This window comes from Gadus chalcogrammus, chromosome 16 (assembly GCF_026213295.1).
Source record: "Gadus chalcogrammus isolate NIFS_2021 chromosome 16, NIFS_Gcha_1.0, whole genome shotgun sequence".
Classification (NCBI taxonomy): Eukaryota; Metazoa; Chordata; class Actinopteri; order Gadiformes; family Gadidae; genus Gadus; species Gadus chalcogrammus.
In genome coordinates this window covers 18,169,135-18,184,134 of record NC_079427.1, presented here as the reverse complement: position 1 = coordinate 18,184,134, position 15,000 = coordinate 18,169,135, and the positions used below count along the sequence as shown (strand labels likewise).

The 15,000-nt window shown below is 45.9% G+C and overlaps 1 protein-coding gene across 1 annotated transcript in view; it reads right to left on the bottom strand.

The window, feature by feature from the left end:
• veph1 (ventricular zone expressed PH domain-containing 1) overlaps positions 1-15,000 on the bottom strand; it is a 64,182-nt gene that overhangs the window by 28,852 nt on the left and 20,330 nt on the right. The window contains exons 4-8 of the mRNA XM_056611382.1: positions 13,133-13,296; positions 11,448-11,657; positions 5,690-5,910; positions 3,280-3,585; positions 2,614-2,984 (exon numbers count right to left, since the gene is read on the bottom strand). Coding sequence (XP_056467357.1) covers positions 2,614-2,984; positions 3,280-3,585; positions 5,690-5,910; positions 11,448-11,657; positions 13,133-13,296 — 1,272 coding nt within the window. The remainder of the gene's footprint in view (positions 1-2,613; positions 2,985-3,279; positions 3,586-5,689; positions 5,911-11,447; positions 11,658-13,132; positions 13,297-15,000) is intronic.

Here is a 15,000-nt window from a genome sequence, read left to right as displayed (position 1 = left end):
AACGAACGTCATCTTCAAACATAGTTTGTTATGTAACTTTTTGTAACACATGACTCGCATTGTATTAAAGGAGACATATTATGTTGTTTTCCCAACAAGTAAACATAGTATATGAGTTCCAGAAAACATGTCTTTGAAGATGTTTGCTGGAAATAGCTTATAGGAAAAATAATCTTGCCTCCCGCTATTCCCCTCGGTTTCAGTCCCTTCAGAATGCCCTGTTTCTGGTGCCTGTAGCTTTAATGCAAATTAGATGCTGCCCATGACCAATGAGCTGTCAGACTGAACCACAGCATGAGGGAGAACAGATTTTTGCCGTTTGCGGACTCCTGGAGCTCTGTATCTATATAATATAATATAATATAATAATATAATATAATATAATATAATAATAATAATAATAATAATAATAATAATAATAATAATATATAATATATCTGGTATTTATATAATATTATATCTAATATCACAGCCAAAAGTTATGTGCTGTGTATATTACACAGCACATAAAGACTGCGTCTGACGTCTCTGGTACTTCCACAACAAGGGGGGGGTCGGCGGCAGTCCGGAAGCTCCGGCTGGGGGAGCTCGGCGGCAGTCCGGCAGAGAAAGGGATTGTACTCCCGGAGCTGAGCGGCCGGGCTGCTGCCGAGCTGCCCCCGGCCGAGCTGCCCGTCCGCTGGTCCACAAAATCGTAGCTATGCTCTGATTGGAGGGGTGTGGGGAAGATGGAGGTATTATTCAAATGTGCCCCCTTCCTACGTAGGAGGGGGCGCCGAAACTGAGTCGCTCGCTTGGTAACTGTAGGCGGGTTACTTTCAGAAATGCATATCTCACTCAAAAATCATGTACAGACTTTGTGTGTTGTTTTCATAATATGTCCACTTTAAAGAAGAAAAGTTACTGCATTAATCCCAGAGAGAAAACTCAAGTAAAGGGAAGATATATAAATAAATAGATCATCTTATAAAGTAAAGCAAACATTAGTCTGGCTTTCGTTTTAACAGCTGATTTTACCAAAAAAGATGGCTTGCCATGACATAATTCTGTAATTCATTATGTTAACAAGTTATTTATACTATTGCCATCTCTAACATGTAACATATGAGCTTTGCCAGAAGGTGCATTAGAGTTTGGCTAACATCCTCTGTTATTCTAAACTTCTTGATTTAGTTTAGGAGATTAGCACTCTACCGTAAACTAGAATGTCTAGAATTAACATTGCATCATGCGTCACAGGTTTTGTGGTAAACTTTGTAGTCTTGTGTGTAATATCGATAATATTTGTTGTAGTAGTGATAGAATCACAATAATAGTCGCAAGAAGAACTATATAGAAATAGATATGGATATTGTTTGCTAGTTTAATCTAAGTCAGCCTGCTCAGCCATCTTGTCTCTGTAGGAACACTTAAACTTTCCTCCATCTATCGTGGGGATCTCTCGCTGCCTTCTCAGATATCCCCTCGGTGCATGTCAAGAAATGCTGTGAAGCTCATGTCTAGTAAAGCTGGTCCATACTGCAATCATAAATGTATAGTACAGTACATTCGACAAGGAATGCATTTATAATTCCCTAGCAATATATTGACCCCCCTTTGAGTGATTCTACTTTGCAGCTGCTTTCTCTGTGTGCTGAGTAAGGAACATAAACATGCAGGCGCAGATAAAGAGAACCAAGACTCGTAATTCAGTCCAACAGTAAAAACAGTGCGGGGGTGTGTGTATGTGGACCTGTTGTATGTTTGCGTGAAGAAGCATGAGAAACAAGAATAGGAGAATGAGTGAGACAGAGGGAACTAGAGAGAGGGAGAGGGAGATGCATAGAGAGATTGCAAAAGAGAGCGAGAGAGAGCGAGAGACATAGAGAGAGGAGAGACAGAGAGAGGCAGTAGGGTTATAGCAAGAGATGGTGAGAGAGATGGAGAGAGAGGTACAGAGAGAGACAAAAAGAGAGAGGGGAGAGAGCCCTAGAGGGGGGAGGGATACGTATGTATAAACAGTATGCATATATAGATAGAGAGAGAAGCTAGAAAGCTGGAGAGACATAGAGAGAGGGTGGAGAGAGTTAAAGATTAAATGCAGTGTGCCTTCAGTTGATATGTGCTACTCACGTCAAAACTTAGCCCCCGGTAAAACAGATTGACAAGCCTAAAAGCCCCACATTGAGTCCTGGCAGTAACACAGGAGTGCATGTGTGTGACATTGTGTGAGTGAATTTGTTAGCGGGCGAGACTAGTGATGTTTGACATATACCGCTATATGATTAAACCCAGCCAAAACATGTGTAATCGAACCCCATGCTTGGTACACTGCTTTTAACTCCTTCTCTACACTTCCGTTAACCCCTGTGCTTCCATCCTTCCAACCACGTCTTGCACCGCTTCACATGGGCTCGGATCAGCGGAACTAACAGGCAAAGTATGAGCTGGAGATGAGAAAGTCGTTCGGAAATTCAGTGATTAGTCTGTAATGCAGTCGGGAAAATGTTTGTATAGTCTACTTATTCACCGGTATGTATTGAGTGTGTGTATACACAGACACACACACACACACGTAAACATGCACACGTGTAAACATACACACGCGTAAACACACACACACGCACTCATTACCTTCGATAAAACATTGCTCTGGAACTGGGATCTGGGTCACCATTTCTTTACAGAACGCTTTGATGGTCTCCATGTTGTTTTTCAGGTGAACGTGAAGTCGATCCACTTCCTCCTCCTCCTCTTCCTCCCTCTCCTCCTCCCCCCCATCCTTCCCTCCCTTTTCTCCATCTGCTTCCTTCGTCCCACTGTCTGTGGCGGGGCCGCCGTCGGTTGCCTTCCTCTCCGGGGGCGGGACTTCCTGCGGATCTCCCTGCTGATTGGCCAGAGCATGGGGAGGGGTGGCGTCAGCGGTCATGGTTCCCTCTGTGTCTTCGCCGTTGTCCGAGTTGAAGGAGCGCGAGCGGACGGCGTGGAGGGCCAGGCTCTTTGACCTAGGAGGACCAGGTACACATCCCCACACCAAGTTATCATTTAGCACGACGGTATAGTCAGGTACAATACAAAACAGTGCAGTATAATACAGCGCAATACAGCAAGGTACACAGCCATACAGTGCTGTGTAATACGGTCTAACACAGCTCGGTACAGTCAGCTACAATACAATCCAGAACATTACAATATAGCACATCGGCTTCCACCATCAGTGCCTGCACTCTTATTACACATGAAGTGTGGACCATTAAGGGTCCCCAGTGGGCCAGGGGTCCGGGGTCGGCTCCGACAGACCTGTTGAACCTCATCTCCCGCCGCTCCAGCCGGGCGGTCTGCCCGGCGCTGTACCTCCTCTGGGGGGCCGGCGACTCCCCCTCCCCTTCCTCCTCCTCCTCCTCCTCCTCCTCCTCCTCCCCACCAGCCTCCTTCTCTCCCCCCTCGGCCCCCATCTTCTCCTCGAAGGCCTGGATCCTGATCTGGAGATGCTGGTCCGACCCCACTGCTCTGACCGCTCCTGCTCCCCCTTTGAATCCTCCTGCTGCTGGGCCGTGCGCTCCCATAGGAGCTGCACACTGGGACGCCGTGCGCTCGTTTCCAAGGCTGTAACACACACACAGAAATGCACACACACGTGACAGACTGCGGGGCTGGAATGTGTGTGACTCTGGGCACGTGAGGATACAGCAGGAGAGATGAGGCTTGACCGATCATCACGTGTTTAAACCGAGTTTCAGACCGAATGACTTTAACACATTTCGTGATTCATTGGTACTGCTCTTAAATGAGCCTACACTCTCTCTTGCGCTCCAGCTCTTTTTTTTTTAAATTTAGTTTCTATATCCAAGGCTTCTTTCTACCTCACATCATCTCCCTCTCTCTCGCTCTCTCTCTCTCTCTCCCCCCCTAGCTTTCCCCCCTTCCCTGTCTCTCTCTCTCTCTCTCCTCTCTCTCTCTCTCTCTCTCTCTCCTCTCTCTCCTCTCTCTCTCTCTCTCTCTCTCTCGTCTCTCTCTCTCTCTCTCTCTCTCTCTCTCTCTCCCTCTCTCTCTCGCCCTCCTCCCCTCTCTTTCCATCCCTCTGTGTATATTTATCTGTCTTTCGCTCTGCCGGGGGCCATTCCATCTTCATCAGACCATCCGCTTGTTGTTGGGTGGAAACAGACTTCCAGGGGCCCATGCGCTCGTTTTTTCCTCTCTCCTTGCCCTCTTGCTCTCCCTTTCAGAGAAAAGCACTCTGCCTTTCTCTTCGTCATTCTCTCCCCCGCCTCCCTCCCTTCACCCGACGCAGAGACCCCCAAATAGAGGGAGTCAGAATCCCTATGAGAGGAACGGGGAGCACTGCCAAGCCGTTTTGAATAGTGTTAACTATATGGGGAGTGCAGCACACTTTTGGATACGTTAACACACACACACACACACACACACACACACACACACACACACACACACACACACACACACACACACACACACACACACACACACACACACACACACACACACACACACACACACACACACACACACACACACACACAGACGGTTTATTCTTTCCTTTTTGATGATTACAATACAAAACGAGTTTGGTTTGGCAGTAGCGTATTTTCAGAACCACGCTGAGCCATATTTTGATAACGGTAATTTTGGATTTTAATGGTCGATAAAATCAAGTAGAATGTTACAATAAGGCCAACTCAAACAGTAATGCAGGTTTGGGGTCCAATATCTTGTGTTTTGTTCTGCAGACAAGTTTTAAATACAGCATTTCGGTCGATTAAAACATGACGAGTTTGCCTGGCTGGTCGTTACAACTGAATTAGCTTTAGATGACTTGCCAACCACAGAGCAAACGAAAACTCCCTGAAACAACTTTTACAACAAACATTGTTCACCTTTGTTCAACATTGTTCACAATGGATGGTATTTAAGAAATAAATGGTAAATAAACATTTTTGATAATGCCCACCACATGATGATGCTTACGTTAAGGCTATTTAGTTTATCACTGCGTTCCTGCTTTAGTTTATTTAACTGTGAAGTTTATGTGGAATAGGCCTAGACATAAAGTCGGACCACATTCATCCAACACTCAAAAGGTCTCTTCTGTTTGTCTCAAGGCGCTGTTATGGTGTTGGTTTGTCTAGGTTTTGAAGGTGGCCTTGTTGTTCTATTGTGTTTTCTGCTATGGCCACCTCCTCAGCTGCTATGGCTATGGCACACTGTAAACACACATATATATATATAAATACATGTGTGTGTGTGTTTGTGTGTGTGTGTGAGTGTGTGTGTGCGTGTGTGTGTGATGTCTGCGTGGACGACCTCCAGAACAGCACAGAGTAGAGTTTGTGAGTAAAAAAGGACAACGATAATCCACCCTCGCAATATAACTAATCAGGTCCCAGGGTGTCATTTTGTTGGCCTTTTTAATGTTCTATACTTGAACAATAGCTGAACCGTATGCCCTAGGAGGTAAGCTTTTACCTCATTGACACCTACACAATTGACCCATATAAAAGCCCCATCCTCCTCCTCCTCGTCTTCCTCCTCCTCCTCGTCTTCCTCCTCCTCCTCCTCCTCCTCCCCTCCCCCTCCTCCTCCTCCTCGTCTTCCTCCTCCTCTTCCTCCTCCTCGACTCCCTCCTCCTCCTCCTCCTCCTCGTCTTCCTCCTCCTCCTCCTCTTCCTCCTCCTCCTCCTCCTCCTCCTCACCTGCATTGCATGGCGGGGCTCTCCCCCAGCTTCCGCTCCAGCAGCCGAGCGATGGCGCTGAAGGAGTTGCTCATCCTGTAGATGTCCTTGCCGCAGCCGCCCAGGACGCAGGGGTAGCGCTCCGTCAGGGCCCGGATCTGCATGAGCAGCGTGTGGTGGAAGCTGTGCTCCATGTTGCCCAGCAGGGACACCAGGTACACCAGGGAGCTGCACGCATGGGCCTGGGGGAAGAGGGTGGATGGTTATTGGGATTCAAAGTGTCGGGTGTAAAGCAGAGAAAGAGCAATGCACCCTTCCACCGTGTCACGCATGTGGTGACATTGAGGGGCAGGGTCTTGTCATCATCGGCTAGGGTGTTTAGAGCTATGGTGGCATGGGTTTAGGTTGGATCCCCACTGCCCGTGACCTACCAGTGGGCATCCCCGAGCAGGGAGTCTAACCCCTACATACGGGTGAGTGCCCGGTGTGCGTTCACTGGAAGTCCCTGATGGCTGTTTGTGATGAGGGAAAGACAAAAAGCAGGGAAAGTACGATGACCCTGTTCCTTGTGTTGAATGTATTCTCGTTGGTTATGCTTCCAAGAGAAGTTGGGTAAATGTGCTGTAAATTAGGTAAAACTAGGACAGAGCAAACAACTATGTTTCCTGATTAGACACATTCCTCCTTTACACTTTGAAGTCGGGAGCAGGGCTGCGAGCATGCGCTGCTTTGGTTTGTAGAACACAGAAAGACAAAATGTAATCAAAACATATGGAGCTGAACTGCGATAGTAGAAAACCCATGTCTCTATGTTTGGAATGACATCATTCCTCTCTTTTGGCTCTTTGAGGTTTCCCAGTGTGTATAATGTTAAATCTACACACACCGTTTAATTAGCCTGCTAATAGGTGCTTAATCCAAATATGTACAGCTGAAACAATGTGTACGGAGCACACCCATGAGCCAATAGTAACATGCTGTCTACAATCAAACACGCTTTCCATTTGAGAGGCCAGCGATACATGTGGCGTCGTTTATTGTCTCATTAAAGTATTGTATTGTATTATCTGAGAGGCATTCTACGGACCAAGGATGAATGTTTAACAATATAAAGTTTGGGGGGGGGGGGGGTAGTGGAACACATTAGATAGCTTTATTAATTTGCAATTGCCAATATAGACATTTCAGTCAAGAGGTAAAAAGTTTTCAAAATGTGAGTTTCAAATGGTAGATAATGAATGGTAAAATGGTGGAATACTTCTGCAAACCGTGCTAATAACCCATTCTGAGCAGCTGTATTTGTACAGCCCTGCTGTGACCCGGGGTTTAAATACAACCAACATTGTCTAGCAGTGAGGACCCAATTATCTGTGTAATTAATGAAGACTGGCTCCATAACCCCGACCATAACAAGACCGGCTATGCAGTCCAACACCCCGATTATCACACTGTCTGCTGCTCACTCCTCACCCTCCTCGCCTCCCTCCCCTGGGCCTCTCTTTCTCCCCGTACCTCGCCCCCTCCAGCCCTCTTGTAATGCAGGGGGATTCAGCCAACCAGCACCACAGGTGGACACATGCGTGGCCGAGGTTAAAACCAACACTGTTAAAGCCTAACCATACTACTTAAGCTTGTAAGCAACTCGGACAGGTCTGAACAAAATCAAAGGCATGTCTCCGAACTGTGATTGGGGAAAAAGATAAATCTGTGATTGATTGACGAGCGCGGTAGCCCAACGTAGTCATTAGAGGCGTCGACACCAAGGCCGTAAATAGTGGAAAGGAATGCGGCCGCGGCCTGGTCTGGACGGGGTCTTTCACGGACCCGCTCCACGCTGCGGCGCATGTAAAGGCCTCCAGTTAAGACGGAGTACAGAGGACCCGGCTCTGTCTTGCAAAGAAATACGTCAAAGAAACTGTTATTTTACGAGGACTGAAAGTCCCCCTCTGTAAGAGAGCTGCAGGAGAGCCCCCCCCTTGACAAAAGTTGAATAATACAGTTAATCTCTCTTCCATATATCCTCGTGCCACATTTTGAATTTTGTGGCACGAGGATTTTGATGTTGCGTTTTGGAGTTCTCGTATTTATTAAGGGGAAAATATCTTCCCCTTGATTTCCTTTAGTTATAAGCTGTGTCAGAGCTACATAATTCAGACTCAAAAGAATTGTCACTGACAATTTCAAACAAGTTTCCAAAACATAAAATCTTGGGGACTTTTTGGAGGACAAAATGTTCATGCTTCGTAACGAAGCAACCGGTTTCAATCACTCCATCCGTCACAGCTGTTTGTTGCATGTGTGCATGTGTTTTTAATGTGTGCGTGTATGTGTTTGTGTGTGTGTGTGTGTTTGTGTGACTGCATGTTGGTATTTATGAACCCATAAATGCAAATTCCCTCTTTGGGCAGATAAAGTGCTCTTCCATCCTTTGTTGGTTTGTTTGTGCATGCGTGCGTGGGTACCACGACATGTTTGTCTTTGCTTGTGTTACTCCTTCCTTGCAAGAAGGAGTTGACTCACTGTTACAATATATCCCCCGCATCCAAATGGTGAAGCCAGTTTGAAGCCTCACAAGAAGACACTATTTGAGAAAATGAATGTCACCCACAGTGTACAACTTTCCAAAGTATAACGGGTATACAACCACAACTCAGAGTTCACTTAAGTTGGTCTTTGCATGTGGTCATATAGTAGTGAGGGCCCTCCAAGCAGCTTGTCTCTACTTATCAGTGTAGACTTAATATTAATCTCTAAAGTGACGTGCCCAATGCAGGACCACACTGGCCTGTATCACGCAAGTTTCTGTAACTCAACATTTTCCGAATGCTTGCTACTTACTTAAACTACAATTATAAAGCGGCACTAAACAGCATGTTTAGTGACGCTCCATCAAACCTCTCACTTTTCACAGAACTCCCAGGAGTGACCTGGGAGTTGTAGTGGTGCTATGGGTCGAGAGTGAAGGGAAATCTCTTCAAGAAAAACATATACAAATGATTTGAATATTTGAATTGGTCAACATGCCGAGGAAAACTACAAGAGGTTCAGAGAGCATTGAGAGTAGTTTTGAAAATAGATTTGTATAATTTAGAGAGAAGGGAAGGAAAGGGAAAATGGGGCCTCCTGGAGCATTGCGCAATCAGTTGAAAGTGAGTCGAAGCACATCCCAACAATATGAAGTCCTTTGTCTCTGCCTGCGTATGTGTGTGTGTTTATAAAAACACCCCACACAGGAGGTACTCCGCTGCCATTACCAGGAGACCTTAGCCAAGGCATTTCCCAGAAATCTGATGGCTCACGTTCCAAAATGGTTCCAATGTGAAGAAAGACCGGACAGTAGGAGGCAAACTAACTCTGAGAGCGTGGGTGTATGTGTGTCGGTGTGTGAGTGTGTGACTTGAATATTCAGGAGACAGCTTTTGAGGGAAAGAGTGAGAAGGATTGGCTGAAGGCTTAAGCAACAGAAATCCGCCTACTCTGTGTTAGCAATGCCTTTGTGTGTTTGTGTATGAGCGTCTGTGAGTGTATGTGAGTGTATGTGTGTATTGTGTGTGTGTGTGTGTATATGTGTCAGCATTTATGAGTGATTGCGTGTGTATATTAGTGTGTATCTCTGCGTGTGTAGATACACATGTGTGTGTGTGTGTGTGTGTGTGTGTGTGTGTATATGAGAATGTGTTTGAAGGGTCTGAGTTCATCTGAGACACATTTTCTCCTTCATTTCCCCCAAAAGTTGTTAAACTGTCTTGGATTGAGCCGGGAGAGAGTATGAGAACAGTCCCCCACACTACTGTTCTTCTGACACTCTTCACAAACACACACACACACACACACACACACACACACACACACACACACACACACACACACACACACACACACACACACACACACACACACACAAACTAACCAAAACACTCTCGATCTCTACTCAGTTGTCTTGCACTGTCTCAATCTCTCATCCGAGTTAACTCTTTCTACTTTTCTTTCCCTCTCTTTCCCCCCTACTTGCTGGCTCCTTGCTCTGCCGTCTAATCACCCGGCCATCAGGAGGTATATCATCCAAAGACAATGTTACAGTGTGTGCCTTTCTCTCTCTATTGCTCTATGATATTTGGTCTTACTATTAATGCATCCACTCCAGTGTTGACCTCTTAGCTTATGTTTTGTAACCTGCAGCATCAAATAATACACTACGACAACGACAACTTATTAACGTTACTTCTTGTACACTAAGGGCAATTTAGTGAAAGGATTAAGCCACCTTGACGGTGTGTCGTGCTCTAAAGGTGTGTATAGGCACTCGATGAAGGCTTGTGCATCATGTGCCTGCATATGAGTCACATGCAGGTTCATTACATGATAATGACCTTATGTTGGATCATATTATTAATACATTATCGTCCTGAACTTCAAGACTAGGGGGCATTGAGTGTGTGTATCCGTGTGAACGCTTGTGCGTGTTTTTTGTGTCCGTATGTGTGTGAGCGCACTGACTACTTGACCTACACTTAAGGAGTCTCTCCCACACACTAGCAGACACTCGCTGTCCCTCATCACTCTCTTACTTAAGTTTGTTTACAGTTCACATGTACGTGTAATGATGAGTTATTATGAGGCACCGGTTTTCCTCTGGCCCCGGACAATTGCAACACGAGAAAGCCAAGTGCAGTCGCCAAATGTGGCCCATGTAAATATTTTCAATTGCTGTTCATTTGTTCAATGAAAGAAACATGAATGTGGACAACAGTCATATCCCTTCATTTATCGAATCAATCATTTACTGTTGATAAACATCGATAACAATGGATTTGAATAAACAGTTATTAATCACAGTGCTACACTGCGAGCAAAGTGACTTTGAGGTTCAGAGGTAAATAAGAATGTTCTAGAGGGAAACGCGTGTAATCAATCCCAACAAAGCTCTGAAACCGCACCATCCCTGCTAGCGCCGTTCAAACCGACACCTTTCTGGCGATGCTTGGTCATGCATGCCAATTTACCGGTAATGTCCTGTTAAATGGCCATGTCGTGGTCTATGTGCTGGATATGGAGTGAAGCCTGCCTGGGTTTACATTGAGCAGCACATTGGCTCTGCAACCCCGTTCTGCAGTCCAGACCCCGTTCTGCAGTCCAGACCCAGGAGCCGGCCCTGGCTCAGGGCATAGCTCTTCTGCTCCAGAGTGTTTGTTTCTGTGTGTGTGTGTGTGTGTGTGTGTGTGTGTGTGTGTGTGTGTGTGTGTGTGTGTGTGTGTGTGTGTGTGTGTGTGTGTGTGTGTGTGTGTGTGTGTGTGTGCGTGCGTGCGTGCGTGCGTGCGTGCGTGCGTGCGTGCGTGCGTGCGTGCGTGCGTGCGTGCGTGCGTGCGTGCGTGCGTGCGTGCGTGCGTGCGTGCGTGCGTGCGTGCGTGTGTGTGTGTGTGTGCGTGGACACATTCCAGGTTGTTTGTTTGTTAACTTGCCGTTCAATTGGAGGAGAGTGAAAGAACAGTGCCTCTGTCATTTAAACAATGATTGAGAGTGGGATTTTTTGCCGTGTGTGTGTGTGTGTGTGTGTGTGTGTGTGTGTGTGTGTGTGTGTGTGTGTGTGTGTGTGTGTGTGTGTGTGTGTGTGTGTGTGTGTGTGTGTGTGTGCGTGATAAAGAGCATGCTAGTGCTGACATGGTGTGTATGTGTGTGTATATGTGTGCGTGATTAGGATTATACGTGTGTGTGTGTGTGTGTGTGTGTGTGTGTGTGTGTGTGTGTGTGTGTGTGTGTGTGTGTGTGTGTGTGCTCGCACCTCACTGATAATGCCCACCGCCCCGTGGATCTTGGCCACGCTGCCCAGCAGGGCGGGCGCCTGCTCCCCCACGGCCCTCAGCGCAGGCAGGAAGCTGACCAGCGACGACGGGCTGGCCTGAGACACATCCACCAGCGCCGAGAACACCGCCTCCGTCAACGAGGGGTCATCAAGGTAACCGACGAGCGCAGGAACCTGGGGGCTCAAGATCTGCATAGAGAGAGAGCGAGAGAGAGAGAGAGGTAGAGAGAGAGAGAGAGAGAGAGAGAGAGAGAGAGGGAGAGAGAGAGAGAGAGAGAGAGAGAGAGAGAGAGAGAGAGAGAGAGAGAGAGAGAGAGAGAGAGGGGAGAGAGAGAGAGAAAGAGAGAGAGGGAGAAAGAGAGAGAGATAGAGGGAGAGAGAGAGAGCGAGGGAGAGAGGGAGAAAGAGAGAGAGAGAGAGAGAGAGAGAGAGAGAGAGAGAGAGAGAGAGAGAGAGAGAGAGAGAGAGAGAGAGAAAGAGAGAAAGAGAGAGAGAAAGAGAGGAGAGAGAGAGGGAGAGAGGAGAAAGAGAGAGAGAGAGAGAGAGAGAGAGAGAGAGAGAGAAAGAAAGAGAGGGAGGGAGAGAACACATGGTCACTGTATACAATGTATGTTTTAACACATTTTTGTTGCAGTATTGCCATTTTTTAGTTTTATGCTAATTAAAACACACACAAATACATGCTTACACACACTAAGACACACACACACACTTTGAGGAGGCCAAAAAAGGGGAGATTATGACCAAGATGAACCTCCGAACTCTGAAGTGTTTGCTAAAAGAAAATCAGAAGGCTTCCTGCCGAGACATAAACAATGATTCACCATTTTCCTCCTCATTATCTCAGAGTGACACAGATGAGGCTGGATTCCAAAGGGCTACTGTTTGTAAGGCTGGCATCACCAGACAAATTGCAAACTGCACTTAGTCTGGAACCTGGCCGGTAATTTTTCGATCGCCAAGGGGCGTCACCATCAGGCGCAAACCAAACTGCCTCAGGAACGCAATTGGATAGGCCTACAACCAATCATAGCAACGAAAAGGGTGATGCAGCACTGAGCAATTAAATAAATACACTGTCTAGTTGTTTTAATACTGCCTCGATAGCGGAATCCAAAGACTGCGTTGTACACAGTGGCAGCCATCTTTGTGGTTGAAAATGCCTCTACGGCACTCGCCTGCACCGTCATCATATTTATCCCGCCTCATATTAGATAAACCATTGTGATTGGTCGGTTTATTTCATACCGGGCAGCTTTTTTCAATGGGAGGGGACTCAGGGGAGCAGGATCTTATCTGCAGAGCAAATGAAACGTGAGCTCGCGAGATTCATCCTGTTCAAAGGCAAACTGTTTATGGGGCTCCTTCTGATATTTGGTGAGTGACAGTCATTTCAATGTTCTTTGAGTCAATTGTCATTCATTTAAAAATTGTTTTACAAGGTAACTGAAAATGTGTATGCAGGTAGGTCTGTAGCATGTATGTATTTAACCAAGGAGAGAAAGATACAAGAAACAAAAAACAAAGAGCAAGAAAAAATGTCACCAATGAAACAAATATTAAAAACTGATAGCTGGTTGCTTTGATTCTGAGGCACTCTATTGGTTCCCTGAGTCCCGCAGACACAGATCCTAAGTACAATTCAAAACCATTATTTGACTCACAAGTGGATGTTGCTCGGCAACCAATTGCAGGAGCCTGATCAGGTGGAGTTGCTCTGGCGGCTCCAGCTGTGACATCATGGCGGTCAGATCGCCAAGCTGACGGTGAATGGCGTCCGGCTGTTTGGGGTACACCGAAGGCAACACCCGAAGCAGCATGTGGTTACCTGGGAGGTAGAGAAACGAGAGAGAGAGAGAGAGAGAGAGAGAGAGAGAGAGAGAGAGAGAGAGAGAGAGAGAGAGAGAGAGAGGTTGATTAGCCAGCATATAAGATGAAACAATAATGCACAAAACACCAACAGATACTTTGCTGGATTGTGCATCTGCTCATGAAGCGCCGTCAAAATAAGAAACATCATTTATTTTTTACATTCAGTGAATCAATCCCACAAATCTTGTCAAATCTATATGACAACATTTTCACGGACTGGAAATGCAGTCGATTGTTGAATCTGCTACAACATGCACCACCATGTGGTGTTCCTTGACTTTCCCTCAGTATTTCTGAGAACAGATGATTCATCTGTCATATTTTCTCTATCAAGCTCCAGACTCCCCATGCTGTCAGTGTTTCTTCAGCACCGACCGACGCACGGAGGAAGAACGTCAGCCGCAGAGCTGAAGCATAGCTCATAAAAAAGCACTCCCCAGATGACCAGAAACACCCACGGCTGTATCTAGCAACCCTCTGACTCACACACAGCCAAAGGATCAGTGATCCACAGTCACAGAACAAAGACCTCTAAGTCTCAGAGAAGTTCAGTTTCCAATTTTAAACAGGCATTTTACAGCCTTTATTAGGAACACAAGCTTGTGTGCCCCAGAAGTCACCAAATGCCTTCTAGACGACCAGCAAACGGAAATTGTGAGTGACTTTTGGACCGCCACATTAAAAGCCCTGAGTTAATTACATTGAAGATATTGCAGTGTAGATGTCGGAGACCCTACAGGGGTCCACTAGTGGAAGTGATTATGTACTGGTGTACTCTGCTGCGTCCGCTCTTAAATAACAGCCGATGCATTCCTTGTGAAAGATGCGTGTTGACATGCCCTCTCAGGGATTTTGGGGTATTTTAAAATTTGGGAAATTCATGTGTTTTAGTGTAACTATTTTCCAAATGATTGCCAGGATTTGTACTCTGGAAGACAAATGTTTTGGTTAACAGAGTAAGATCGACTGAAGAGATTGGAAGACCAATAACTTAACCTCCAGCTTCTGTGTGTCCACCTCCATCTATTCAAGTGTCATGCATTTACAGAAGATTGTTAATACTACTGAAATGTTCATTTTTCCTCATGTAATGTACTTTTTTTGTTACTTGATTGTAGTTCTTATGTTGTTGACCTCCCCGGGGACCACAGATGTAAATTACCCTCTCTGGTTAATCTGAGACACTTACATTGAATGTGAATTACAATACAATATTAATAGATTCAATGTTAAAAAACGGAAAGGTGAAGGCAAGACGCCGTGGTGATGTCCACACTACAAATTCTCCCTGTGGTGTTTTTTCCCCAAATTTTTATTTTTATTTTTATTCTTTAGTCACAGCCTGTGTCTTATGATAGTTCTTCAGAACCAAATTCAGAACCTTACTTATTTCATCACTTCTGAAAATCCCAATGTTCTATTAAAAAACCTTGATGATCTCGCCAGCAAGCCCGCTGTGCTAGGGACCAGTGAAAGATTGCCTCATTTCATGATTTTATTGATGAAAATTCCAAACTGTAGCTTCTGTCCATGGAAAACCACAGCTTGAATTGCGTAAGTGCAATCATGCAAGCGATGAATAGCTGGCCTTGCATCGAACCACGTCCTACACAATGTCAGCAGAGTCAGGTAGGGGGGGAAAGGGGGGCTGAAGAGTGAC